This window comes from Miscanthus floridulus, chromosome 1 (genome assembly GCF_019320115.1).
Source record: "Miscanthus floridulus cultivar M001 chromosome 1, ASM1932011v1, whole genome shotgun sequence".
NCBI lineage: Eukaryota > Viridiplantae > Streptophyta > Magnoliopsida > Poales > Poaceae > Miscanthus > Miscanthus floridulus.
The window spans coordinates 9,903,975-9,929,097 of NC_089580.1; the positions used below are offsets into that span (position 1 = coordinate 9,903,975).

At 42.1% G+C, this 25,123-nt stretch overlaps 4 protein-coding genes across 5 annotated transcripts; 2 read left to right on the forward strand and 2 right to left on the reverse strand.

Annotated features, from left to right (window-relative positions):
• The first annotated feature begins 1,479 nt into the window (after positions 1–1,479).
• Positions 1,480–7,110, forward strand: LOC136451946 (uncharacterized). The gene is made up of 5 exons (XM_066452627.1): positions 1,480–1,672; positions 5,040–5,142; positions 5,524–5,732; positions 6,026–6,540; positions 6,808–7,110. The coding sequence occupies exons 1-5, from the start codon at positions 1,480–1,482 to the stop codon at positions 7,108–7,110; spliced, it is 1,323 nt and encodes a 440-aa protein (XP_066308724.1).
• A 1,458-nt stretch (positions 7,111–8,568) lies between these two features.
• On the reverse strand, positions 8,569–10,063 carry LOC136451957 (polygalacturonate 4-alpha-galacturonosyltransferase-like). Its single transcript, XM_066452636.1, has 3 exons — positions 9,800–10,063; positions 9,492–9,693; positions 8,569–8,795 (listed from the first exon to the last, which is right to left on the reverse strand). Exons 1-3 carry the CDS (start codon positions 10,061–10,063, stop codon positions 8,569–8,571), a joined length of 693 nt encoding a protein of 230 aa, XP_066308733.1.
• LOC136540852 (polygalacturonate 4-alpha-galacturonosyltransferase-like) lies at positions 9,231–13,030 on the reverse strand. 2 transcript variants are annotated; one of them, XM_066532915.1, is made up of 5 exons: positions 12,835–13,030; positions 11,026–11,048; positions 10,247–10,581; positions 9,800–10,157; positions 9,231–9,693 (listed from the first exon to the last, which is right to left on the reverse strand). In XM_066532915.1, exons 1-4 carry the CDS (start codon positions 12,917–12,919, stop codon positions 10,088–10,090), a joined length of 513 nt encoding a protein of 170 aa, XP_066389012.1. In that variant the 5' UTR covers positions 12,920–13,030; the 3' UTR covers positions 9,231–9,693; positions 9,800–10,087. The 2 variants fall into 2 exon arrangements, with proteins under 2 accessions (XP_066389012.1, XP_066389066.1); XM_066532969.1 differs by lacking the exons at positions 9,231–9,693; positions 9,800–10,157 and adding an exon at positions 10,882–10,942 and having other exon boundaries at positions 10,386–10,581.
• A 4,383-nt stretch (positions 13,031–17,413) lies between these two features.
• Positions 17,414–22,690, forward strand: LOC136540764 (probable acylpyruvase FAHD2, mitochondrial). Its single transcript, XM_066532814.1, has 8 exons — positions 17,414–17,618; positions 17,833–18,007; positions 18,739–18,791; positions 19,171–19,233; positions 21,248–21,298; positions 21,387–21,504; positions 21,585–21,722; positions 22,181–22,690. Exons 1-7 carry the CDS (start codon positions 17,508–17,510, stop codon positions 21,698–21,700), a joined length of 687 nt encoding a protein of 228 aa, XP_066388911.1. The 5' UTR covers positions 17,414–17,507; the 3' UTR covers positions 21,701–21,722; positions 22,181–22,690.
• The last annotated feature ends 2,433 nt before the right edge of the window (positions 22,691–25,123 follow it).

A 25,123-nucleotide genomic window follows, 5' to 3' on the forward strand; every position in this document is an offset into this window, starting at 1 on the left:
CATACAATATTGTTATCAGAAAAAGAGAACTGCACACATGGAACCATTGCAACGAGTATCCTTCAGAAGATTATCATCTAGTGCAAAGTCCATAAGGTCTGTGCTATATCCACTTGGGAAGTAGATGCTGCAAGTATTTAGTCTACGTTTGTATCGCTCTTCATACATCAAGGACGAAGTACGTAGGACATTGCTATCTTGGATTCCTCCCAAAGTAACAATACTTCATGAAGGCCAACGAAGGAAATTCTTCAGACAAAACTTACTACAAAGGACAAGTATCAGAAAGTGTCTTGACCAAATTAGCCTCTCTTATGCTTGAAGCTATGTAGCCTAAAGCTCTGGCTGATATTGGAAACTGGTAGCATGTCTCTCTTCCACAAAAGTCTTTCGTCCTGAATCTCGAGACGCGATTCTTTTAAGGGGGGAGGGCTGTAACACCCCAGGTGTTTGCCACCAGTTAAGCAATGGGTTTGAGCTAAAACATGGTATATTAAGTGATGATGAAGATGTCAAGGTCAAACCTATAGAAACGAGCCCCAACCTAAACTTGGATATTGCACCTTTGCTCGCCTATAGACCCCTTTTCAAGATATATGCTTGGGTGGTGTTATTGGAATATCTTCGTGTGTCTCACATCAATAACCATCTATATTGATCCATGGAAAAGTTTCGTGAAGTTTGGAATCAAGAAGTCACATGAAATGACGAGTTATGTTGTTGCTTGAATTATTTTATAAAGTGAAGGGAATTCTCGATCGTCAACCAAACCTTGCAACCTTGCCCAAATGACTCTAGATTAACTCTACAACAAAAGTCATGAAAGGTTCATGTTGGGCAAATGCCAAGAAAATGCTCCAATGGATCAAAAAGGATAATTTAAGCTTCATCGTGATCCTACTTTGGTCAAAGTAGAACAACAGGTTCTATACCAGTTTTGAGGTTGGACCTTAAATGAAAGTTGTAGTCCATATCATGTAGAACAAACTTTGTTTTTGGACCAAGAGCTAGATCAACTTGGAAATAAGTCAAACAGAGGCTCGATGTTGGAACCTGCTGCTGATTTCAGCACTTAGAAATATTCTAAGTCTGAAATTCATCGACATCGGCATTAACGTCTCGCGTTCTCCAAATTTCGTTAAGTAACTTGACTTGACCCCAAAATAAAAGTTGGAGCTTACACGATGGGGAAGAACATACAAGAAGATGGCACCAGTTGCATTTCATTTCGACCATCAATTTTGGATGTTTGCTTGTCGCTGTCAAATCACTGACACTATCAAGTTTAGTACTAATTATCTGCTAATCCAACAGCCTAATGGCCGAGCACCCTTAATCAAGTTTGTAGAGCATCAGAAGATGAAGAATTTTGCTTCAAGGCCCATAGCCCAGTTCGGAGCAGAGCTGGCCCAAAAACGGACCCCAAGTCGGGCACAGAGATGCACGCCACGTGTTCGTTGTTTTGTCTCCGTGGCAGCCATGCAACAGAGCGCGCACTCCATTGCCGCCGCGCGTCCCGCCTCCGCGCCATGCGCTGCCCTGCCCCTGCGCCTCCAAATGCGAACGCCCGAGCTGCCCGAGCACTCACTCGCCTCCCCACTCTCCTTCCCTCGCTCTCTGGTGCTGCGCGCGCTCCGGAACGCGGCCGCCATGGTTGCCGCCGCGAGCTCGAGTTTGGCCGCTGCCGTTCCCACCGCTCCCAGTCTCCTCACTCCCCACAAGCACCGCCCTAAGCTTCGCCGCCATCTCCTTCACGTCGCGCTCGTGCTCGCCGTCGCAAACCACCACCGTGGCCGTGGAAGCTCCGGTCGCCGCCGCTGTAGCCGCCGCCCGCGCGTGGCCAAGCCGCCGTAGGCCACCTCGGGCCGAGCCGAGGCCTCCGGCGGGTGCGTAAGGACCCCCTAGTGCTCCCCCGCCCCTCAGCCGACGACGACGTGCCTTCTCCGGCCGGATTCCACGAGCTCCGACGACCTCCCTGTTCAAAATCCCGCCAAGGACGTCATACGACAATTCGACGAAGTTCAGGGTCCTATCTGCATTGTCATAGACTCAGGTGAATAGTGCCGTAGGACTGGTTTGTAATTATTTTGCAGGAACTTTGGAAATTCATAGTAAATCGTAGAAAATTCGTAAAATAGTAAATGAAGACTTTTTGGAATCCTTGTGAAATTGTCTATGCAGTGGATCTATAATATGGCATGTTTTAGTTTAAATATTTTGCGGTAAAAATAGATTTGTGCAGTAAGGTTGTAATGCTAGTTGAATTTGTTATTTTTCATAACTGTAGATCTAGGGCTCCAAATGAAGTGAAATTTTTGTGGCATGTTACTCATGTGATAGTTGATGTGTGGTAAAAATTTCATGAGTATTGGATGAAGTATGAGTGAGTTATTGGTTTATCTTGCTCTCACATGAATTCTTGCTTTAGCAACTTGTCTTTTTCATAGAGGTTGCTATACATATCCAAATGGAGTGAAATTTGTACAGTAGACTATTGAGAGGATATGTGAGCCACTGTAATTTTTGTAGAAGTTATTGTGCACTTTTGGTATATGTTCATTAAGTCACCTTATTATCTAAAATAAATTAAGAAATGCATTAAAAGAATTTATTTGGTCATGGACACTAGGTTTTCTGGTGTTCTTTAGTCATGTGTGACATGTTGGTAAAGTTGGTTTTGCCTAATTATGTATTTGCAACATAAGTTAATAATTATTTTCTTGCCAATGTGGTTTATGGATAGATCTGGGAACTTAGCAAAGTTCTTCATGATAATGTGCTTTGTTGTGAAACTTGTTTATACAAAAGTTGTAGATAATTCATGTATCTAGCTTCTATTAAAAATTGGTGTCATTTGGCCAAGTAGTTTAAGAGTTATAGCTGTTTAAAGTTGGGTTTCAGAAATGGCTGTTTTCTGTCAATTGTAGACCAGTTTCGGTAAATGAATATATTTGACTTAGTTAACTTGAGAATCATGCTGAGATGATTAAAGATGAAATGTAGATAATTTCCTAAGCTTTCCAGAATGTCTTGTTTCATATCATTTGGATTTATAAAACTCCAGATATGATTGATTTATGAAGCTGCTGTTTGCAAGTCCAGAAATTGGCTTATTTCGGTTATAGTTGTTGCGTCACCTTGACTTGCTTTGCCTGTTGCTAAGTGTGGTTCACGTCCTTGGTAATTAAGTTAAATACACCTGAGATCTTGTGAGACTTATGTGCCATGTATAATATTCTTTGTTATCTTAGCATGATAGATTGTGTGATGTTAAGTTAAGCCTCGCAAAGTACTTAAGTGTGTTTAGTGTAAACGATGCTTGTCTTGCTTGCTATTTGTGATGCGTCTCATGGTACTATTCTTCATATTCATGCACTTGCATCTTGCATCTCATCTAGGTACGCTAGATGAACCACGTGAAGGACGTGATGTTGGAGCCGAATCCGAAGACGATGTATGGAGTATCTGTCCCGAAGATGGAAGGACTAAGCGAGTGCTAGGATCTGAGATGTCACCAGGATGGTGCAAGCTAACTGAACTGACTTGTGTCGGATCCCAGGCAAGCCCCGGAGCATTATAAGTCTCCTACTTTATAAAAGCAATTCTTTCTATATATATGAGTTTATATATATTGTTGCATTAAGTTGTAGGAGTTGATTGAAACCGTTGATGCATTTATTACTATCCTTGCCTACCTTACTACCTTGTTACCCTGTTAGGTCAGGATCGAATAACTGCTTAGCCTTGCTTAGACCGGTAGCGATCGGTGATATCCGGTCACCTACATTATAGGTGGTTACTGGAAGAATTTAGCTATGGAAAGAATGATATCCTGGAATTAACCATATGTGATGGATAATTGGAGACCGGACGGAAAAAGTTGGAGGCAACCAGACAGGGTTCTGGGGTGCTGTTAGTTTCCGTCTGTGTCGATTAAGGACCGATCGTTGTTGGCCCTCGAGTCATGTTGAACGCATGCCTTACATTTAGCTGGCCGGATAAAGTACCTTCCGACCGCGAAGCTGGGAGATTTTTCGGGCCGAGTAGATTGCCCGCAGCGCACTGTGCCGGAGCAGGTGTGGTAGGACACGGGGGCGAGATGATAAGACCAAAGTGCAGTCGGTCGGCCCCCGGGTACATGTGGTTCCTGGCAAACTCGAGATTCCTGGGAAGTTGACTCGGTGATTAATATCTCACTTTAGCGGGTGAGTGAGGTTTGTGTAAGGAATAAATCACCAGCTGGTTAGTTATCGATTCGAATCGCCATCGCTCCTGGATAGTGAGCACTTGACTCGAGTTACTTCATCGTAGTAATTATTATGGAACAATGATGGTTATCTGGATGGTATGGGATATGCTAAATCTAAATTGGTAACTGGATGTTATTGGTTAATCAAGTGATTGCTATAGTATAGGTGCTTACCTAGATGGATAGGCCATAATAAAGATGATGCAAAGTACTTAAAATGGTTTCTTCATGATAGCTTATGCTTTTTCGCAAATAAGTCAGCTAGCCCACTAAAGAAAGCCTTGCATAATCCTTGGTGTCGCTTTATTTTGGTTTAAGACGGGTAAGTCTGGCTGAGTACATTCGAGTACTCAGGGTTTATCCCACCTTGTTGCAGGTGATGTTCTCGACCTGTTGATGATGGTGGCTAACCACCGATGGGCTCGGTGATTCCATACTTACTTCTCATCTATATGCTTTTGTCGGATGATGTCACTATGCTAGCAATATATTTGGAACTTATATTAATGTAATCATTTGAAAGCTATGTTGTTTTCACTAAGCGGTTTTGAAACCCAAACTTGTACTATTATTTGTTAACCCCTTTGTAATATTATTTCCGCTGCAACCCGATGTATGTGATGTGTATTTGCTTAATCACGCGATCTTGGTTGTGATGTTGATTTACCGAGGTCTTTCGGGACACTCGGCGGACTACCGGGTTTATATGAGTGAAAGTATGGGTGTGTCAACGTGTTAGCGGGGACAACCATACTTGATCTTGTATAAATTGGGCGGTTCTGTCACACAGGGAAGGGTGGAGGCGAGTCCAGAGCTCCTCCTCGAGCCCACCAGGGAAGGGAGTCACTGAGTCCAGAGGTCCTCGTCGCCGCCTTCCACAAGCCCAAGGTGAGGTCTGCCCACCCCCTGCTCCTCTCTCCTCTGCTCGACTGCTCCCTTCCATCTTCCTGCTCTGTACGCCTGTGCTGTTCTGCTGTGTGCGGTGTGCCTGTGTGCTGCTGCTGTTTACCTAATACCTTTGGAGATCTGGTTGATGCTATATAATATGCCTGAATGCCTGCTGTTCTTGCTCTGTATCTAACATCTATTATCTGCATCTGTGATGTACTAACATCTGCTATCTAATATGCCTGAAATCTGAATGATTGATGTCTGTTGTGTACCTACTATCTGCATGTTTATAGATTGCAGCTTAATTTCTTGAATTGTTGTTATATGCCTTTGCATGTTTGTAGAATTATAGTTTCATATGCCTCTGCATTCTCTTCATGTAGAATGTCGGAGCAAGAAGTTGCTCCGGAGGAAGTGAATGTCCTGAAAAGGAATTCAGATGATGTGGGATGGGAGTATGGGTTTCTGGTGGATCCAAACAATAAGGACAAGGTCGAGTGCAAGTTCTGTGGTCATCGGAGCCAAGGAGGGATCCATCGGTTGAAGGAACATGTGGCCAATGTTGGAACAAATGCGAAGAAGGAGCATGAATGTTGGAACAGAGGATGATGAAGTGACTTGTGTTGGAAGTTCAGAGCCTCACAAATTAGGACCCATTGATAAGTGGACACGTGCTATTGATCCTAAAGCAACAAAATCTGAATCTTTGCAGCAACAGAAGTTGAACAAGGAACTTTGGAAACAAAGAACACATGAGGTGCATAAATATATTGCAAGATGGGCCTATAACCATGGTAATTTACTATTATGCATTTCTGTTTTACATTTCAGATTTGAATACATGCCTGAACTGAACACTAATTACACTTTTTGTATCATTTGTAGCCATACCATTCAACGCTTGTGACAATGATGAGTTCAAGCAAATGTGTGAATCAATTGGACAGTTTGGTTCTAGACTAGAACCTCCATCTCAGTGTGATCTGCGAGAGAGTTTGCTAGATGAAGAATATGCAAGAACCAAGAGTTTGCTGCAAGAACGTGATGCTGAGAAGGTGAAGAATGGGTGCTCTATTATGACTGATGCTTGGTCAGATAGGAAGAGGAGAAGCATAATGAACCTGTGCACTAATTGTGCTGATGGATCCAGTTTTATCAGCTCAAAAGAGATGTCAGATGTGTCACACACAAGTGAAGTCATCTTTGAACTAGTAGACAAAGCTATTGAAGACATTGGTCCGAATCATGTGGTGCAAGTAGTGACAGACAATGCTTCTAACAACATAGGCGCAAAGAATCGATTGGCTGAGAAGAGACCAAACATCTTTTGGACCTCTTGTGCAACTCACACGATCAATTTGATGCTCCAAGGAATTGGCAATATGCCATGGTTCAAGAAGGTGATTGACCAAGCAAAGACATTCACCATATTTGTCTATGGGCACACAAGAACATTAGAGTGCTTGAGACACTTCACAGAGGGGAAAGAGATAATAAGGCCAGGGATGGCTAGGTTTGCTTTAGCTTTTCTCACTTTGAACAGCATGCTAGAGAAGAAGGACCAACTAAGAAAGATGGTGGTTCATAGTAGGTGGGACACATTGAAGGATGTGAAGTCAAAAAAGGGAAAAGATGCAACAGCAACCATATTGAGTCCAACCTTTTAGAAGGATGTGAAGTTGTGTTTGAGTGTTTTTGAGCCATTGGTCAAAGTTCTTCGTTTGGTTGATGGGGATGTGAAGCCATCAATGTGTTTCCTATATGGAGAACTACTGAAGGCAAAAAGAGAGATCAAGGAAGCCTATGGCAATGTTGAGACCCGCTACAAGAAAGTTATTGCTATTATTGACAAGAAGATGAAAGAAAGACTTGATTCTCCATTGCATTTGACTGCCTATCTGCTGAATCCATACTACAGCTATGCTAACCCATCAATCTTTGATGAGCCAACAATAACAGAGATTTATTAGTTGTGTAGAGACTTTTTATAATGATGATGAGGACAAGCAAGATCAGACTGCCAACCATGAACTAAAGAAGTTCCAGGATAGAGAAGGACCATTTAACAAGAAGCTTGCAAAGGCTTGTGAAAAATATGATTACAACCCAGGTAGAGGTAACTCATATTACATGGCTGTTAGCTATTTGCATCTATTATTCTATTGTAAGTTTGTAACTGACATTACATGGCTCATTTATTTCAGCATCTTGGTGGCGGTTGTATGGAACTGAAACACCAGCTTTATAGAAGATGGCAACAAGGATCCTATCTCTAACATCAAGCTCTTCAGGCTGTGAAAGAAATTGGAGTACATTTGAAATGGTTACTCTCTATCTAATGTCCAGATTTCAGCAGTAAACTTACAGGAATGGAAATATTTATATGCTCTATTGTTTAATTTGTAGGTACACACTAAGAAGAGAAATAGGCTTACTATAACCCGACTCAACAAATTGGTCTTTATTCAATTCAACTCCAAGTTGATTAATAAGAAAGAAAGGATAGTGTCAAAGAAAACCACTGATGTTCTCTTGTCTAGTGACACAACTGAAGCTCAGGGTTTTCTGTATGAGGATGGAGATGAATGTGCAACAGTTGTCTATAGAGATGAGGAAGATGAGATGGAAGGTACAGGGATACCTTGGTCTGTTATTGGAGAAGCAGTGGGAGCAGACCAACAACTTCAGCTGCGTAGAAGTGCAAGAGTGAGACAGCTTTATGAAGGAGAAGAATTTGACTCCGAAGAAGAGTTTGATGAGAATGAGGGTGAATATATGAAACCCTATTGAAGAAGATATGGCAGTGGGGCTTTATCATGTCATGTTTATCTTTTAATTGTATCTTTTAACTTATGAACTTAGAACTCCTGCAGTCTATGCCTATGTGCCTGTGTTCTGTACTTCTGTGTTTTGAGAACTGAATTATGTGTTGTATTGTCCTACTGGTCTGCTATGCATTTAATTTTCTTTGCTGCTACTGTTATCCCTGCATGTTTGTGTTCTGAAATGGCTTTCCTTTGCTGCTGAGTGCTAATAATGTCTGATGGATAGGAGAAGACTAAGATCATTCAAATAAGTATCTAACCTGTATCTTTTAACTTGTATTGTTCATATGGTCTGCTGTCCATTTGTATTTAACATTTTAACTACTGATATGGTCCATTGTATTGCTGTAGGAACATCACATTTGTATTGTATGAACTATCAACTATGTATCAATGTATGAACTAAGCATGAATGACACTTTTATATCAACTAAGGTATGTCTATTGGACCTTATCTCCTTTTATACAATTCACTCTGCTACTATATTTAATTATTTATATAATTTATTCAGCTATATATATGCTGAAATACAAAAAGGGAAAAACGCCTAGACGCTAGGCGAGGGGTCACCGTCTTCAAAACGCCTAGCGCCTAAAAAAACATTAGTAAATCCCAGTAATGTCTTTCTTCTTCCATTCTTCCAGATCAAACATGTTCATTCCATAAGCCCAACCACATGCATTAGGATCAAAATTCTGAGAAATATTTGGGTTTGAGAAATTGAGGTACTTGTCAAATCGATGAAAACTCGCTCCACATGTTTCCACCGCTCCATTTACATTTCCATTAAGGTCAACCTCACAGAGTCCAGTTAGATCCCTCTGGACAACTATGTCATCATCCAGGAAAAGAATTTATTCAGCTTGGGATAAACTTGGGGGAGGTAAAATCTTAGATGGTTGAGCATGGACAAATATTTTGGGTTTCAATACTTCATATTATTTTCTGGTGTCCTATGTGACAAAATGGTACCACAGAAGCTAAAAGGCAAGTTTTATAGGACGACGATTAGACCTGCTATGTTGTATGGTGCAGAATGTTGGCCTACGAAAAGACGACATGTTCAACAGATAAGTGTCGCGGAAATGCGTATGTTGCCTTGGATTTGCGGTCATACAAGGGATCGAGTTCGGAACGATGATATACGTGATAGATTAGGGATAGCACCTATTGAAGAAAAGCTTGTCCAACACCGGTTGAGATGGTTTGGACATATCCAACGGAGATCTCCAGAGGCACCGGTGCGTAGTGGAATCCTAAGGCAGGATAGTAACGTGACGAGAGGTAGAGGAAGACCGAAGTTGACTTGGGTAGAGGCAATAAAAGGAGACTTGAAAGGATGGAATATACCCAAAGACTTAGCCTTAGATAGGAGTGCTTGGAAGACAGCTATTCACGTGCCTGAACATTGCTTCTGCTGGGTTTCAACTCTAGCCTACCCCAACTTGTTTGGGACTTAAAGACTTTGTTGTTGTTGTTGTTCGATACTTCAGATTAGAAGAGCCAGCAGAGAGTGTTTTCGGACCGGACTTGAAATAGTATTCTCTCATGGCTGCAGACTCAAGTTGCCTCAGAACAGGGCAGTAAGAAGAGTTTAACCATTTGAAGTCATCAACATTTTCCACATGGATTGTTGCATCCCCAGGTGGATTCAGCAAAAACCACATGTTCATGGCCCCAAAGTTCAGTTTGTCAGTAACAAGATGAAATACATGTTTTTCAGGCTCCTGCAAATTTATAGCAAGAAAATCAAGAGTGCTATATAATTGGTCATTCAATGGTACACACAATGAAGAGATTACACTTCCAGCTTGAAGATGGTATTACACTAACCTTCGCATTCATGATGGTTGAGTTGACCACAACTGATGCTGCCAAAACATTGTCCGAGAAAAGAGCATAATGGTAAAGATCAGGATTTTCCGAGTTCTCACTATTGGGGAACTTTCTTTTCTCTGGAGGCAGAAGGTAATAATCAATTGTTAAGCGCATGGAAAGACAATGGATGCCATTTGGGATTGTCTTAGCTGCCAGCTGGCTAAGGAAGGTGCTCTGCTTCTTCAAGCTCCGGACCTGCTCATCTGCTGACTGAAGCATTGCTCTCAAACGCTCGGTAATTTCCTAGCAATCGTACAATAGATCCCTTGATTTTGATAAAACTTGGCCCATTGCTTTGATTCTATCCAAAGCACTGCAAATTAGGAAAGAGATGAATCAACAGAGAGAGAGAAAACAGTATCACTGAAAATTAGGCCCAAAAATAGTTCGAGTAGGCACCACCTCTTGGGAAGTTCGGCATCAGCAGTAGCTTCCCCAAGGGAGCGCTGGCTTTTCTTGAGCCTTGCAAGCAGCTCCTGATAGAGATCAAGCTTGTCCCTCGATTTGGCAAGAACAGAATATATTCTGGCCATGATCATTTGATCTCGCATCAGACGAACCCTTGAATCTGCCTTCTCATTTTCATTTTCACGTCTCCAGATGCTGTATTTTCCCAGCACAGCAGAATCAACAGCTTTTGAGCGTTCGATACCTGCGTTCTCAAGTTTAACTAACGCTTCATCATCCTGCTGCATTACTTCCATTTTCTTCCTTACACCAATTCTCCCTCTTAATTTCTACAATTAGGAAATATCAAAATGGTCAAGATAAGGTGAAACAAGATTACATTTTAGAACAGCTGTAAGCCATGGAAAAATGACATAAGCAGAATGTTAAGCACTTTGGGAATGAAACAAGCGCAGTTTAAATCATCCCTACATATATATGCTGCAGTTTACAAGGATAAGCACTCAAGACCGGGGGGGGGGGGGGGGGGGGGACGGGGGCCATCTACATTAACAATTAAAGTTCCAAGTCAAATGAGTGTGATGTAGTCACGTATAAGAAATATATGGTATTAATACTCAGTTACCCACCCTTCCGACTCGAGCAGATATTCTGCAATTCAAAGTTGGGTCGCCTACTCCAGTCAGATATCTAACATCACAGAAGGCTGGCACTATAATCACACATTTTTTCACACAGAAGAAAGAAACAAGGCAGGAGAATATTTTACTAACCTGTTTGCGATGGTCCACTCGAGCTGCACAAAGCAGAAACAATGGCATTAGCACGACCCCTCAAAATATATTCTACAATCATGAAAAAAAATGTCTAAAAGCATGTAGTTTCTTCTAATTGTACGAGGAAGACAAAATATCTATCAAACAACAAAATGGTTCCAGCAGAAATAATGGTTCCTACGAAGATAAGAGCAAACTGTAACATAGGCCTACAAGAGAACAGGATCACATTGCTATTACAGCAAATTTGAAAGAGAGCAAAAACTTTAGTTAGGACATGAATTGAGTAGTTTGGTGAAGGGATGCTATCTTCTAAATGGGTAAGGATATCATTCCAATATGAAATACAATTCAAATTTTCCTATGAAATGCTAGATGTGATTCTAAGCCATCCAAAGACAGCATTTACCCCCACGCCCTCTTCTGTAAACACGCGTGCTTTACAGAAAAGACGGGTGGACTTGGTTGCTGAGCCACACTCCAGGCAACATAAGCAAACAAAAAACCTAAAACTAGAAGAAATGTGATGCAATTGCTTTGAAGGAATAGAATGTATAATCTATGCAACAGATTTCGCTCTAAGTTCTAACTTGTTATTACCAGAATTCACAACCCTGATACCCAATAATCTAGGTAGCATTATCGTAAACCGAAGTCTACTACACCTTATACTAGGCTGCATGGAAGCCTTTATTTGCCCTAACTGTAGGCATGGGGTATGGTGCACCAGTGTTGATCAGTTAACAATTCAGATGCTTGACATTTTGTACTCAAAGATAGAAACAAAGAATGAAACTCTTAGAACCATTAACCATAGAGGTTTTGCCAGCATGGAAACTAGAGGAAGAGGATAGCCACACAGTATCAGACAGGGAAAAATATGTATCCTTAGATATACATGACTATGGTCTGAAGTGCAGAAGGCCATCTGGCCCACCCACATTGCATCACAGAAAACTGAAAAGCTATCGACAATAGGGCTCGCAAGTTGCAACAGGAAAGTTATCCTAACAACAGCGAAAAATTCCCAGAAACATTAGCATTTTAGCAATGAAATCCATATTTCCTGATAGTGTTTGAACCATTTATAAATTTATAAATACCATTATTCCTGAATTCTACTGCTCTAAAAAATACAGTTGAGGATTCATTGCACCTATGTATCGAAACTAACCTGTCTAAAAAAAATGTAAAAGCAGCTCAACACTGACCACAAAACATCATATAACTGGGACCATTTCAGTAACTGCTAATCTCTCAAGTTGATGATGATTCATTGATTCCCGACATACGAACCCACGGATACATACCCGTCGCATCTACAACCCACTCCCAACATCCAAATACAGTGAGGATTTGTTGCACCTAGGTATCAACACCAACCTTTCTAAAAAGAATGTATCAACAGCTCAACACTAACCACAAAACATCATTTAACTGGAACCATTTCAGTAACTGCTAATCTGTCAAGTTGATGATTCATTGCTTCCCAACATGCGAACCCACAGATTACACATGCCGTCGCATCTATAACCCACTCCCAACATCCGTCCAACCTCATAATCAAATCAAGTAATCAACACAAACTCCCCCCCAAAATCCCAATCTGCTCCGGTACAGCCCAACACCGCACGATCGGCGCCGTTCCCTGGCTGCGAACAGGGAAAAATCACACAGATCTAGCGCCGCCGCCGTGGCATTCTTGAGACTCGCGCGGACCGACAGAATCCCCGGACGCGCGGCGGGGAGGGGACGAGGAAGAGAGAGAGAGAAGGGGAGATGGGGCCGGGTCGTGAGCGGCATTACCTTGGAGGCAGGGGGAGGCGGCGAGGATGAGGAGGAAGGCGAGGGCGAGGAGGTGGAGGGCCGAGCGGCCAGCCCTAATCGCCATGGCCGGCCGGCTCGGGGCGGATCGGAACAGGTTGGAGGAAGGGAAGGGAGGGAGGGCTCGTGCCGGCTTTCTGGGGGAGCGAGGGAAGGGGGCCGAGTGGCGAGTGGTGGCGGCCAGTACGCACTGGCAATGCTCCGCACTTCTGTCACTGACAAGGTCCATTCACACCTGTTATTGTCGGTGCCGTTAGCCGTAGCCGTAGTACGTCTGCAAAGTTTGACAGGTTCCCTATAAACAATTTCGAATTCAGAGAGTTTTGGACTAAACTAATGCAATATTATGCTCACTATTTTTCTCTTTCCTCTCACATCTGAATTTTAGACCTATTTTTTACTACTTTAGCAGTATTTTTCAGCAAATAAACATTATTTTTCTCTCACAACAAATCAACATAAGCATCAGCATAAGCCAAATTTAACAAAACGCCTCAACTAAAAGTTTTTCTTGAATTATTTTTCCTTTCACGGAATGAGATTCGAATTTAAAGAACTTTCGTTATAAAAATGTGATGGCTTGTTCGTGTTACCGATGTGTAGATATATATTAATCATTTAAATGAAAAAAATATTAACAAAAGCGTAGTCTCAAGTTTTTTTCCTTAGCAATTGAAAAGTAAAAAGAGACAGAGGACGGATGAGCACGAGATAGAAATATGAGTACCTCAGCACTATTCTCCTTTTTATACTAAACTATAAAGACCCTCTCCCAAACCATATTTAAGAAAGTGCGCTTATGCTAAGGTACTACTTTGCTGAAATTATTATTTTTATATTGAGAATAAACTTTGATAAACCACAAGAAGTGTTTATATGTTCGGAGAGTTGGAAATGGCTACTAAAATCATAGGAGTTCCCAAAAATACCCAAAAAAATGACACTTTTAGTCAATGATATTATCTCACAAGAAAAAGGAAATACCTGAATAACTAATATAACGGCTTCACGTAATGCATAGTTAGACCCTTTTATACAAAAATCACAAATTTAAAGTGAATTCAACAAAGTACTTCCTTCGTCCCTAAATATCTGTCGTTTTCGCTTCCCGAGAAACAACTTTGACTAAATATATATTAAAAAATATTAATATTTATGGTTTATAATTGATATCATTAGATAGATATTTGAATCTAGTTTTTTAATAAATTTACTTGAAGATATAAATATTGCATGTATTTTTTATAAATTGAGTCAAACTTTCGGCATGAAACCAACGGCGATAGTTAATTAGGAACAGAGGGAGTAATTTTTTTAAATTCTTTACACCACAACTATAATTTAGATTTGAGATAAATTAGACGGATCCTTCACCTTGTATGGTACCAATTTCCTTTCCCTAATCGATCCAAAAGGTTTTTTTTTGTCCATGTCTGGTGAATAGCTAGTTATCAAATAATAAAATAAATAATACTAGCAAATATATATGTGCGTTACGACGAGAAAAACTATCAAACATTTAAAAGAAATGGGTACAGAGAATGTTCTTTATCAATTTATATTTCCCATTTTCTATGAATTTAAGAGCTACAAATTATTAGTTGATATTCTATATGCATAATTTTAAAGATGATTATGGCATCCATAACCTATGTTAATATTGACAATAATACGATAATGTCCTATTAAGTATGTATCAATTTTAAATACAACCTTGAGATTTTTTCCTATGGTAAAGTACGAACAAATGCTCGTAAATACATTATAACTTTAATTGTCATGCTATCCATGCGTTGCTACAGCTAAAATTAAGTTCTACGACTTTCTTTGAAAAACACATAAAAATATGTAATTCTAATCTCTTATCCAAGTCAGCTAGTATCAGTTGGGTCGGAATTCGGCCCATACAAACTGTCCGTTTTGGTTTGAAAAAGTCCACATTACCTCTCTCAACTTTCGCGAAAGTCCGTTTTTTCTTCCTGAACTCCAAAACCGGATAAAACACCTTCATCGACTTTTAAAACTGTTCGTCTTACCTCCCTGGCTCGGTTATAAGCGGTTTTAAAGGCAGTTTTGTCTTTTTTTATTTTGGCTGAATCTTTGAAAAAATCATAGTAAATCACAGAAAAACGAAAATCTAATTTTTTGGACTCCACATGAGTAGATCTACACCGTGAATATATAATATGGTATGCTTTAACACAAATTTTTTACTGTAACTTTAGATCTATGCTTTTCTGTAATTAAATGAAATAATTCATACTGCAGTTTCTATAGTCCAATTGTGGTGAAATTTTTATGGTGGGCTAATTATTGTATGTTTAAACTGTAGTAAAAATTTTATACTCATTGGATCATGTATACTTTAGTTATAGATTTTATTTAGGTTTATGCTTGTTAAATATAAATAAATCTATACCTAAGCTATACATGATCCAATGAGTATGAATTTTTTACTACAGTTTAATCATACAATAATTAGCTCATCATAAAAATTTCATTACAATTAAACCATAGAAACTGCAGCTATAAATTATTCCAATTAATTACAGAAAATCATAGATCTAAAGCCACACCAAAAACTTTGTACTAAAGCATACCATATTATATGTTTACTGTGTAGATCTACTCATGTGGAGTTCAATAAAATTAGATTTTCTATTTTATGATTTTTTTATGATTTAATATGATTTGTCAAAGATTCAGCCGAAATAAATAAAAAGAAAAAGACAAAACTGCCTTCAAAACTGCTCGTAACCGGGTCAGGGAGATAAGATGAACGATTTTAAAAGTTGAGGGAGATGTTTTGTCCATTTTAGAGTTTCGAAAGGAAAAACGTACTTCCGTGAAAGTTGAGTGAGGTAATGTGGATTTTTTTTTCGGCAGTGAGATTGTCCGGCCCAAGGCGGCGCCCACACCGGCACCCTGTCCAGCGCCGTGGCGGGCGGCGTTGCGGCGGAGCCCCGATGAGTCAGAACTCAGAAGACGCCATGTCCGGAGCGGAGGGCTTCTTCACCTCTGCAAACCAAAGGCACAAGGGAACCTGAATACTTCTGTTATTTCCTCTCTTCGACAATCCTACTTTTGGCGCTAATGCTGCTGGCAAGAATTCCACAAGACATTTTTTAAAATAAAAAACAGAGCTGTGTACACCGAGTTTAGACTACAACCTCTAGAAGAATGTTAAGTTTAGTAGACTACGTTTACTATCAATGTTAGTTGGCTAAAGGATAAAAAATGTTACTGTAATCATGAAACAAAAGCAATCGTGTTTCTTCAGTTTTCTTTTAGTACATGATACAGAAAAATAAATGGTCAATAGCATCATGTATGTGTGCATGAACTCGGGAAAAAAGTGGTCAAGTTAGCATCATGGTGTACTTATTCTAATTGATTGTGAGTGCACTTTAATCTTCATCATGAAGGGGAATAATAAAAAAAGTAAAAGTATGCCGACCAATTGAGTTGGCATATGCAGATAGATAACTAGATAAATGATCGTGTAGCGAATACTAGTTTGTGCTGTGATGTCTTTGCCAGTAAGCTTTCTGCAGATCTTTGTGAAACTACTCAGAAGTCTACACTGATTCATCCTGCATGCCTCAGCCTCTCAGGTCTCTGTCAACAAGTCTCCACTGATTCGGGAACTCGGTAATCTGTGGTCAGTCAGAGTCTCTGTGATACAAAGCACTGTCCGCTGTCCGGCTGATAACTTTTGTTATCACTACTGAATTTTGACTTCATTGGTGAAAAAGTAGCATGGGGTTAGCCGGCTAGCCAACCAAACAAAACTAGGTTAAATCAGGAACTTTGATCCACAACATTCTGATTACCGACGACCCTGAGTACGCCAAGAAGTATCGTCCTGTCTATATAGGATTATAGGGTTACTGTTTTGTACTCTACACTCTTAATTGCAACAACTAAAATAAAGATATGTTTCAGGCTGACAAGGCTGCTTTTGACGAGGCTGAGAAAAAAAAGAGGCTTGCGGCCTGTTCGCTGGTTAGTTTCTGGCTGATAAGCTCAGCTGGTGTTGATTTATTGTGAGAGAAAAATATTGTTGGCTGGCTGATAAGCCCTGACTGAAACCAATAAACGAACAGGCTGTTGAGGAGGTATACAGAATTACACACTATCCTTTGTGCAATGCCATCCCTGTTCTTTTTAGAGAAGTGTTAGTGTACTCATGCGTAGCGTAGCATAAGCCCTCTCTTTCGAAACAAAATCATACTACTATTCAGTTCAGTATTTGCAATGTTCATGTTCCTCTTTTGCCAGGAATCTGCAAGCACTAATGACGACGACGACATTGATGCAGATGTAAGCTTTGGGTTGCTTGTGCCTGCCTGGAGGACGAGGATGATGCGGACGATGACAACTTGACAAGGCTGGTAATACTGCTACTGATGAGGCCAAGGACTCTGCTGAGTGCTGACTAGAGACCTAGTGCTGACGCAGAAGGCAAGGTCGCTGCTGATGAGTAACAAAAAGCCCATTTTTATCTAGAAATAAAAAGGGCCCATTTAAAGCTGAAAGGCCGAAGTCAATACTGCGAGTCGTTATTCAGAAGTCAGAACTCAGAAGCAACCAATTTGTTTCTCCGTCACCTTCACTCTCTCCTCGACACCTCCGGTCCACCAAGCCTGCCGGCCATGGCTTCGGCTGCGGCGGCGCAGAGTCTGCTCGTGGCGAGCACGAAGATCATCGGGGTTGGGCGCAACTACATCGCCCACGCCAAGGAGCTCAACAACCCGGTCCCCAAGGTGCGCTCCGCGCGCCTCCCATCCTCGATCCCAAAACGCTGCCGGCTGCCGCGCTTCCAACTTCCCTCCCCCCTCCTTCCCGCGCTGCCTCTGGAGTCTGGATTGATCTCACGTGTGTTTGGGTGTTAGTCTGGATTGATCTCTGATCTCGCGTGTGTTTGGGTGTGAGTCTGGATTGATCTCGCGTGTGTTTGGGACTTTGGGTGTGTTGCAGGAGCCCGTCCTGTTCCTGAAGCCGACCTCGTCGTTCCTCCACGCTGGCGTGGACACCGCCTCTGTCGAGATCCCGGAGCCGCTCGAGTCGCTACACCACGAGGTTGAGCTCGCCGTCGTCATCTCCCGGCGCGGGCGCGACATTCCTGAGGCGTCCGCCATGGACTACGTCGGAGGTAATTTGAGAATTGCGTCACAACGATGGAGCCTTCCTGAGATATGTTCATGCTCTGTGTTCTCATTGAAATGTTACGACCTGAGATAATTAACGACGAACCCTTCGTGAGATAGTAAGGCTTTGTATTCTCGTTTATAGAGAAAAGTTCGTGTGTTTGCAAAGTGCCAAAGTGTACTAAAAAAAACCTATGGTTTCATTTTTCAGAAAGGTCCATTAGGATTCTAGGATATGTTCATGCTCTGGAAACTATTTAGGATCATTGAGAGTTATTTTGGCCTTACTGCTTTATTGTCACGAGGAGTGACGGTGTGTGATGGAAGCTAGAAACAGATGGATTTTAGCAATTCTAGCTTCTTGACAAGCTTGATGGAAAGTGCAAGCGAGCAATTTAAAAGCTAGAATTTCCAAGGCAAGCTCGTTCTCATTTGATGATGGTTATTGCATAGGCAGGAATACAAAAGTATGTTTCATGGAATATAGAAATACAAAACTCGTGAGTTCAACTATGTTTTCTTGTACAATTGTGGATTTGTTGTTTTTTTGGCCTGATTGATGACTATTTGTATTCTGTTCTCTTCATCATTAGTGAACTTGAGTTAAAAGCTTACAATATCTAGTCTCCTTTGTGCTTACCTCATTCTTTTTATGCTTTCTGAATTGAGCAGTTTAAAGCATTCGTTGGCGACAAACTAAATATGTGATAGCTGCTTGCGTCATTGAATTTTCCAGGTTATGCACTTGCTTTGGACATGACAGCAAGGGACCTTCAATCTGTTGCTAAGGTGAGTTCTACCTTCTGTAGTTTTTCTGAGCCTCAGTACTACTTGTTCAATTACTGATGTAGTAGTGTCATCTGTCATCCCTAGTGGTTGTTGAATCTTAGGTATGATCATAAAAACATTCAATTTACATAAGTAAATTCAGTAACTAACTTTGCAATTTAGTCTCATTAGTGGATCTTCTCCATGATCATATCTATTGATGAACAGCAAAGATTCAGATGCTTTTAGTCGAGCTAGTTACTGTCTTCATCCATCCAATCTATTTTGTTTCACATAATGTTTTTTTAAATATATTTTGTTGTACAAATCTGGTAGCATCAATTGGCTGCCAAGACCTTAAGTAGACTCAACCTCTTGATGCTTTTCATGGACTTTGCAGTCTGCAGGCCTTCCATGGACTTTGGCTAAAGGACAAGACACCTTCACTCCAATTAGTGCAGTAGTAAGCAATGATGTTTCTTCATGCGCTTGGAGTTGTTAGGTGGCTCAGGACAGTATATTTTATTTATTTGTGTTTGCTTGTTATAATTACACCTCAATGAATCAATGCCATTGTTAGAATATCTAGTTTCTATGTGAATGCTTCTACTCTACATATGAATGCGCCACCTCCTCCAGGCTGGCTTGGCCCTTTGGGCTCCTCTAGTCTAAACTGGCCCCTTCGGGTCTGGCCCTTTGGGCACCTCTGTATCCTAGGCTATATATGTAACCCTCTTGTAACTCAGCCCTCTAATGAATAATATCTCAGCCTGTTAGGCTTCTATCATGGTATCACGAGACTTTTGAGTCCTGTGCCGCTTCCGCCCCTCTTCCCCAGCCGCGCGCGCGCCCCCAGGCCGCTGCGCCCGCTGTTCCTGCGCCCATGGCCACCGGTCTCTCGGCCACAGCTGCTGCGGCCAAGCTTCGTGATGAAGCTACCTCCGCCGCCGAGCTGCTGGAGGCCCAGGCCATCTCCATCCGCTCCTCCAACGCCGAGCGCAGCCAGCAGCTCCAACAGGAGGCCGACCTCCTGAAGTCTGCCGCCGCCGCCCAGGAGCGCGTTCGCACTGCCGCCGCTGCTCTTGACCAAGAGCGCGCGCAGGCGGACGCCCTGGAGCAGCAGGCTGCCGTCCTCCGCCATCGTTTTCGCGCGGAGCTGCTCAAGGACGACGATGTTCGCACCGATGACGCCCACTCTGAAGCCGCAGCCATTGCTCATCTCCACAGCCAGGCGGCTGCTGTCCAGAACATCAAGCACCTGATCCCCATCGTCCTCGAACTCCAGTCGTCATCGAACTACTCCAAGTGGCGCGGCTACTTCCTCCTCACCCTCGGGCGGTTCTCCCTGAGGGACCATGTCCTCAGCGATGACGCCCGCCCCGACGATCCGGCATGGTCTCGCATGGACTGCGTGGTCGTCTCCTGGATTTTCAACACCATCTCCCCCGACCTTCTGGACATCGTCCACGAGCACGCTGGCACCACTGCCCGGGCGGCTTGGCTCGGGGTCGAGAATCAGTTCCTGGGAAATCGCGAATCCCGGGCACTCCTTCTTGATGCTGAATTTCGCAACCTCTCTCAAGGCGCCCTCTCCATCGACGACTACTGCCGCCAGATGAAGACCAAGGCTGATGCCCTTGCTGATCTTGGCGAGCCCATCAGTGACCGTACGCTCGTCCTGAACGTCCTGCGCGGCCTCAACGAACGGTTTCAGTTCATGGCACAGCTGATCACTCGCCAGAAGCCGTTTCCTTCCTTCAGCGACGTTCGCGCAGACCTGCGCCTTGCTGAGCTCAACATGGAGCAGCCTATGGCTCCTCCCTCGGCGCCTCTCGCTACACCAACCAGCAAGCCCCCTGCGCCTCCACTTCCTGCGCCACCGCGCCCCCCTCAGGGATCTCCCTCTACTGGGGGCGCCCCTTCTGGCAGCGGACGTGGGCGTCGTCGCCGCGGTGGGCGTGGCCAAGGCGGCTCTGGAGGTGGCCAAGGCAGCTCTGGAGGCTCGCCATGGCCCTCCGTGTTCAATCCATGGACTGGGTCCATTCATATGTGGCCCGGCTCCAACCCAGGCGGTCCTCGTGCTCCACCGCCTCGCGCCGGCTTCCCTCCACACCAACAGCAAGCTCTGATGGCTGCTATGGCTCCGGCTCCTCCACCATACTCCACATCGGGCCCTGGTCTGTACTCCCAGGCACCGGTTCAGGCACCCCCTCCTGCATGGGCACCTTGGGATCCACACTCCCTCGCCAACGCTTTCAGCACTGTGACCCTTACGCCACCAGGCAGCAGCGATTGAAGTTAGTTAGCGTAGAAATATTAGTCTGTGCAGATTGCAGAAGGGTTGTTAGATAAGCGACACCTCATCTTTGTCGCTTTCCGTGTTCTCCGCAGCCATCTAGTGACATGAAATGTGTAATCCCATTAGTATGACACACCATGTTTTGACTTCAGCTAATGATAATTTCTCCACCAATCAGGTTCCAAAATCGGCTGTCACTAATCCCGACGATCTCGAGCTCTGGCTAAAGGTATTTCTGCAAATATGTACTGAATTTCTTTAATGTTGCCTGAAGTGATAGAGCATATGGTGTACAATTGACTACCAACTGTATCCAGGTAGATGATGAACTAAGACAGAAAGGATCCACAAGTGACATGATATTCAAGATTCCTTTTCTGATCAGCTATATCAGTTCCATCATGACATTAATGGAGGGTGATGTGATACTAACAGGTAGTGACATTTTCTCTATGCTCAGCTTGTTTTTGTGCATCTGAGGTCTTTCTGTGGGTTATTCATTAGTTCCTCTACAGGTACTCCTGAAGGTGTGGGTCCTGTCCGAGTAGGTCAGAAGATCAAAGCTGGTATAACTGACCTAATTGATGTCGAGTTTAATGTTCAGAGGCGCAATCGGTCATTTTCCGCATGATGCAATAAGCAAGAAAGTAATGGTAAGCAACAAGTATTGCAAACATATGAACCGGAACTGATTTTTCTAATACAATACATAAGACAGTAAGGCAGCATGCTTTTATTTGTTGTGTGACTAAAAATAGTATCAGGCAATTGATTTCGTAAAAGCAACCCTGTTTGCCCGTAGCAAGGTCAATATGATCAGAAAGGGCATCATATTCATGTTCGAGGAAATTCTTGAAAATGTACTCCAAGTGGACAGCCAGGTGGTGCATATGTATAGGGTAAAGCACCAATATGCCAAAACTGTGCCAAACCTACGTTGTCCTACTCCACATTCTCACAGATACATAGCAATCAAAACCTGAAGTATATGAACTACTCCTTAGTTAGAAGCTGTGCTATATGAACTATTGTTACCCTGATTGAAAAAAAAAGATGCTATTGTCAACTAATGCTATGTTAGCTTAGAATCTAACACTCGATTTTTCTGCAGGGATGTTCATGGAATAACGAAGCGCAAGGGCAAGGCATTGGCGGCAACGATGATCATTCTGGCAGTGGTCACGAGCAGCATCGCCATTACCTCAAACATCATGAGCCCCATCAGTCACAAAGTCAGAGAAGGTCATGTAGGCTCAGATCAAATCAAATGCTGTTATTGCAGGCCAACCGCTTGAAGATTGCTGCTCATGTCACGTGTTCCTCTTGGATTGCTTCGGCCTCATGTTGTAGATGTTTGTGAGGAGATACGTAGGTAGATGGTTGTAAGCAAAATACCAGCTGGCCAATGTTGTATACTTGTACTGGTGATACACTGTGTAAAATAGAAATCAGTGAGCTTTTCTTTTTAAGGGTTTTATAAACCGTAGCAAATAATTTCAGGCCACTTATTAGCTGTCTCCCTTTATATGCCACCTGCCTTGTCACTTACTGTGAGAAGGCTCCTTGTCAATGAACAAATAATTTCCCTAATATTTATGACATACTCCCTCCCTTTTTTTAAGTGTCACATTTGGTTTGTCCTAAGTCAAACATGTGTATCTTTGACCATTGATTTTAAAAAATTTATATAGTTTCATGCAATAAGATTTGTATTTTTAGGTTTATTATGAGAAATACTATCATAATATATAATTCATATATTGTGAAACTATAAGGATTTTTAAAAATGGTTGGTCAAAGATTGCAATGTTTGACATAGGACAAACCAAATGTGGCACTTAAAAAAAACGGATCCCTCTGTTTCTGTAATAAAACATATTCTAGAAATTTTAGGACAACTTAGAAGAACCCTCAAATGACATATGTACCCATAGAATAAACCCAATTAAGAAGTTTATCCTCAAATTATAGTTTTCTTTTTAATAAACTTTGTCAAATATGAACATGGGCACCACATAAAATGCATCTTAGAAGTAATAACACACTATTTCAGAGCGGAGGGAGTACAATCTATATCTAAACCTAGTATTAAAATGAACAAATTTTTTTTTTGTATATGGCAAACAATCTATGTCTAATTGTCTATAGCATAGTTGTCTCCCTTGTATGCACCACACATTTCGTGGTCTGACCTGACGATCCCGTGTACGTTGCAACTCCGTATGGCTCGTTTTTTCACCTTTCTCAACCTCATAACAAGTAGATTTATTTTAGCTGAATAAATAATTAGTTAATCCTTTATTATGTCTAACATTTATTGTGGATCTTGGAATTTAAACAAAAGGTCAAATGAAACTCAGATTATTATTACAATAAGTAAACATTAAATCTCATTTTTCACATCATTTTAATTATATATAACACATTTTGTATTTTAAGTGATGATTTAACATGCTACAATCCACTACTTAGTGAATAGCAATCACATATTGAGATTGTTAAACCACAACAACAACAACAAAGCCTTTAAGTCCCAAACAAGTTGGGATAGGCTAGAGTTGAAACCCAACAGAAGCAATCAAGGTTCAGGCACGTGAATAGCTGTCTTCCAAGCACTCCTATCTATGGCTAAGTCTTTGGGTATATTCCATCCTTTCAAGTCTCCTTTTATTGCATCTACCCAAGTCAACTTCGGTCTTCCTCTGCCTCTCTTCACGTTACTATCCTGACTTAGGATTCCACTACGCACCAGTGCATCTGGAGGTCTCCGTTGCACATGTCCAAACCATCTCAACCGGTGTTGGACAAGCTTTTCTTCAATTGGCGCTACCCCTAATCTCTCACGTATATCATCGTTCCGAACTCGATCCCTTCTTGTATGACCGCAAATCCAACGCAACATACGCATTTCCGCGACACTTAGCTGTTGAATATGTCGTCTTTTCGTAGGCCAACATTCTGCACCATACAACATAGCAGGTCTAATCGCCGTCCTATAAAACTTGCTTTTTAGCTTCTGTGGTACCCTTTTGTCACATAGGACACCAGACGCTTGCCGCCACTTCATCCACCCTGCTTTGATTCTATGGCTAACATCTTCATCAATATTCCCGTCCCTCTGTAGCATTGATCCTAAATATCAAAATGTATCCTTCCTAGTCACTACTTAACATTCCAAACTAACATCTTCCTCCTCCCGAGTAGTAGTGCCGAAGTCACATCTCATATACTCAGTTTTAGTTCTACTAAGTCTAAAACCTTTGGACTCCAAAGTCTCCCGCCATAACTCCAGTTTCTGATTCACTCCTGTCCGGCTTTCATCAACTAGCACTACATCGTCCGCGAAAAGCATACACCAAGGGATGTCCCCTTATATGTCCCTTGTGACCTCATCCATCACTAAAGCAAACAAATAAGGGCTCAAAGCTGATCCTTGATATAGTCCTATCCTAATCGGGAAGTCATCCGTATCTCCATCACTTGTTCGAACTATAGTCACAACATTGCTGTACATGTCCTTAATGAGCCCGACGTACTTCGTTGGGACTTTATGTTTGTCCAAAGCCCACCACATAACATTCCTTGGTATTTTATCATAAGCCTTCTCCAAGTCAATAAAAACCATGTGTAGGTCCTTCTTCTTCTCCTTGTACCGCTCCATAACTTGTCTTATTAAGAAAATGACTTCCATGGTTGACCTTCCGGGCATGAAACCAAATTGGTTCATAGAGACCCGCGTTATTGCTCTCAAGCGGTGCTCGATAACTCTCTCTCATAGCTTCATAGTATGGCTCATCAACTTAATTCTCCGGTAATTTGTACAACTTTGAATATCCCCTTTATTCTTGTAGATCGGTACCAATATACTTCTCCACTCATCAAGCATCTTGTTCGATCGAAAAATATGGTTGAACAGCTTGGTTAACCATACTACAGCTATGTCCCCGAGGCATCTCCACACCTCGATTGGGATACCATCCGGTCCCATTGCCTTACCTCCTTTCATCCTTTTCAACGCCTCTCTGACCGGGGCGTTGATTGAGATTGTTAAACC

Bases quoted from the DNA above. Each gene is read 5' to 3' on its own strand.
- LOC136451946 (XM_066452627.1), top strand. From the start codon at position 1,480: ATGCAACAGAGCGCGCACTCCATTGCCGCCGCGCGTCCCGCCTCCGCG. The intron at 5,143-5,523 runs GTCTGCCCACCC...CTCTTCATGTAG, and splicing joins TTCCACAAGCCCAAGGTGAG to AATGTCGGAGCAAGAAGTTG. The intron at 6,541-6,807 runs GTGATTGACCAA...CCAACCTTTTAG, and splicing joins ATATGCCATGGTTCAAGAAG to AAGGATGTGAAGTTGTGTTT.
- LOC136540764 (XM_066532814.1), top strand. From the start codon at position 17,508: ATGGCTTCGGCTGCGGCGGCGCAGAGTCTGCTCGTGGCGAGCACGAAG. The intron at 18,792-19,170 runs GTGAGTTCTACC...TGGACTTTGCAG, and splicing joins ACCTTCAATCTGTTGCTAAG to TCTGCAGGCCTTCCATGGAC. The intron at 21,299-21,386 runs GTATTTCTGCAA...AACTGTATCCAG, and splicing joins ATCTCGAGCTCTGGCTAAAG to GTAGATGATGAACTAAGACA.
- LOC136451957 (XM_066452636.1), bottom strand. From the start codon at position 10,063: ATGCTTCAGTCAGCAGATGAGCAGGTCCGGAGCTTGAAGAAGCAGAGC. The intron at 9,694-9,799 runs GTTAGTGTAATA...ATAAATTTGCAG, and splicing joins CAACCATCATGAATGCGAAG to GAGCCTGAAAAACATGTATT. The intron at 8,796-9,491 runs GTCCGAAAACAC...ATGATGACATAG, and splicing joins AGAATACTATTTCAAGTCCG to TTGTCCAGAGGGATCTAACT.
- LOC136540852 (XM_066532915.1), bottom strand. From the start codon at position 12,919: ATGGCGATTAGGGCTGGCCGCTCGGCCCTCCACCTCCTCGCCCTCGCC. The intron at 11,049-12,834 runs GTAATGCCGCTC...TGCTTTGTGCAG, and splicing joins CGCCTCCCCCTGCCTCCAAG to CTCGAGTGGACCATCGCAAA. The intron at 10,158-10,246 runs GTGGTGCCTACT...CCTAATTTGCAG, and splicing joins GATGCCGAACTTCCCAAGAG to TGCTTTGGATAGAATCAAAG.